Below are 1713 nucleotides of genomic sequence, written 5' to 3' on the forward strand. Positions count from 1 at the left end.
ATACACTTTTAAGGATGGCAAGGAACAAGAAAAACTAAGCATCAGATGTTCCTAAGAATGTAAGCATCACAATAATTTTTATATTTAATTTAAGATATAAGATGAAAGCTGAGATCCTGAAACTGTTAGCCATCGAGGCATGAAGGTTTTTAAAGCTTATTCTTGCTGTGCTGATTCCGCAATAGATCCACTGACGTAGCTGCGCTCCTGGTGACGTCACCCCACCACTTGCTTTCTTACAATTACCTTATATTCCTCTCTTTAGTTTTATTCATTTTCGTAATTAATATTATTGTTAAATTAATAATGTTACTAATTTGAATTGATTATTAATATGTCTTGAGTGCTATCATTACGATGAAAATAATCAATACTGCATACCTTTGTACAAAAATTTAGCTCTGTACATATTATCATTTCATTTTTCTTTGAGTATGAAATATATATATATAATATTTATTTATGTGTATGTATATGATTTATTTCTCTACATACTTATCATAAAAAAAATACAATTTAGCTAATGTTTAAAGCATTATTGTATTTTCAAATACTATGATTTTAGTTATAATTATAAAATTATCTTACTGTCGAGTAGAACAATTATATAAATAGAACAATTATATATATCCAGATTTATGGTGTAACTGCAGAATTAACTTAGAATTAAAAATTAGATAAATAATACGATGTGTACAGTAAATTAACATTGTATAACTGATGAATTTTATAATGTAACATTTATACAAAAATATTAAATAAAATAAGAAATAGGTGTACAAAACAAATAAATATATAAATAAGATAAAATATAATAAATGAAACTTAACAAGCACTCCAAGAAGGACTTACATTATATACGTACATATATACATACTCTTTCATGGGCTGGCATCAAAAATAAATAGAAATATCCTACGATCCCCGAAAGTCAGCCTTAAATTTTGGAGACAGTATCTGTAATTTATATAAAAAATCAAACTCTAAATACAAATTAGAAGTATATACGTTTATCAAACCTTTGGCGTAAAAGTTATGTCACTTACGCCGCAAGTGACGTCTGTTGACGTCCAATAGTACAAGAAAATGACGTCAATGAACGTAAAAATGTCAATTATAAACGTCCACAATGTTTATGACTATTTTTATAGTAAAACATTAACTGCTAATAATTAATTATATCAATAAAGGTCATAAAATACTTTATAGTACATTAAACTAGCATTAATTTGAGTGCTAATAGACATCTGTACGACACATAGTTCCTAAGAAATAAATTTCTCAAAATAAATTAACTAACTACTGATATTTCAGTATATTTTTATGAAACGTTGCTTTTTAAAAAGCTATATCTCGAGAACTATTGGACGTAAATAGCTCTATTAGGGCTAATATTTCAGCAAATTTACTCTTCTTTAAATAATGTTCTCTTGATTTTCTGGTGTTGTTGGTATTTTTATATATAGTATGTAAACATAATCGTGTTTCTAAACATAATTATAATAAGAATATTCTTTATTTAATCTGGGAAGAGTCCATCCAGAATAATATTACAGAAAACAAAATTTGGGCTACATATTTTTTTTTTTTTTTAACAATTGATTATGGGGGAGGGGTATAGTCTCTTACAAAAGACACCCCTACCAATATACAACGTTATAAATAAAAAAAATAGATAAATAATAATAATAATAATAACTACATTCCTGGACC

The 1713-nt window shown here is 26.3% G+C and overlaps 1 protein-coding gene across 1 annotated transcript in view; it reads right to left on the reverse strand.

The window, feature by feature from the left end:
• Positions 1-409, reverse strand: part of LOC106688659 (NADH-ubiquinone oxidoreductase chain 1-like) — a 1195-nt gene extending 786 nt beyond the window's left edge. Inside the window, 1 exon segment of the mRNA XM_067047657.1 lies at positions 382-409. Within this exon segment, the coding sequence (XP_066903758.1) occupies positions 382-409 (28 nt within the window).
• Positions 410-1713: the final 1304 nt, after the last annotated feature.

Source organism: Halyomorpha halys, unplaced genomic scaffold (assembly GCF_000696795.3).
Source record: "Halyomorpha halys isolate HHAL.00 unplaced genomic scaffold, Hhal_1.1 Scaffold1174.1, whole genome shotgun sequence".
Classification (NCBI taxonomy): domain Eukaryota; kingdom Metazoa; phylum Arthropoda; class Insecta; order Hemiptera; family Pentatomidae; genus Halyomorpha; species Halyomorpha halys.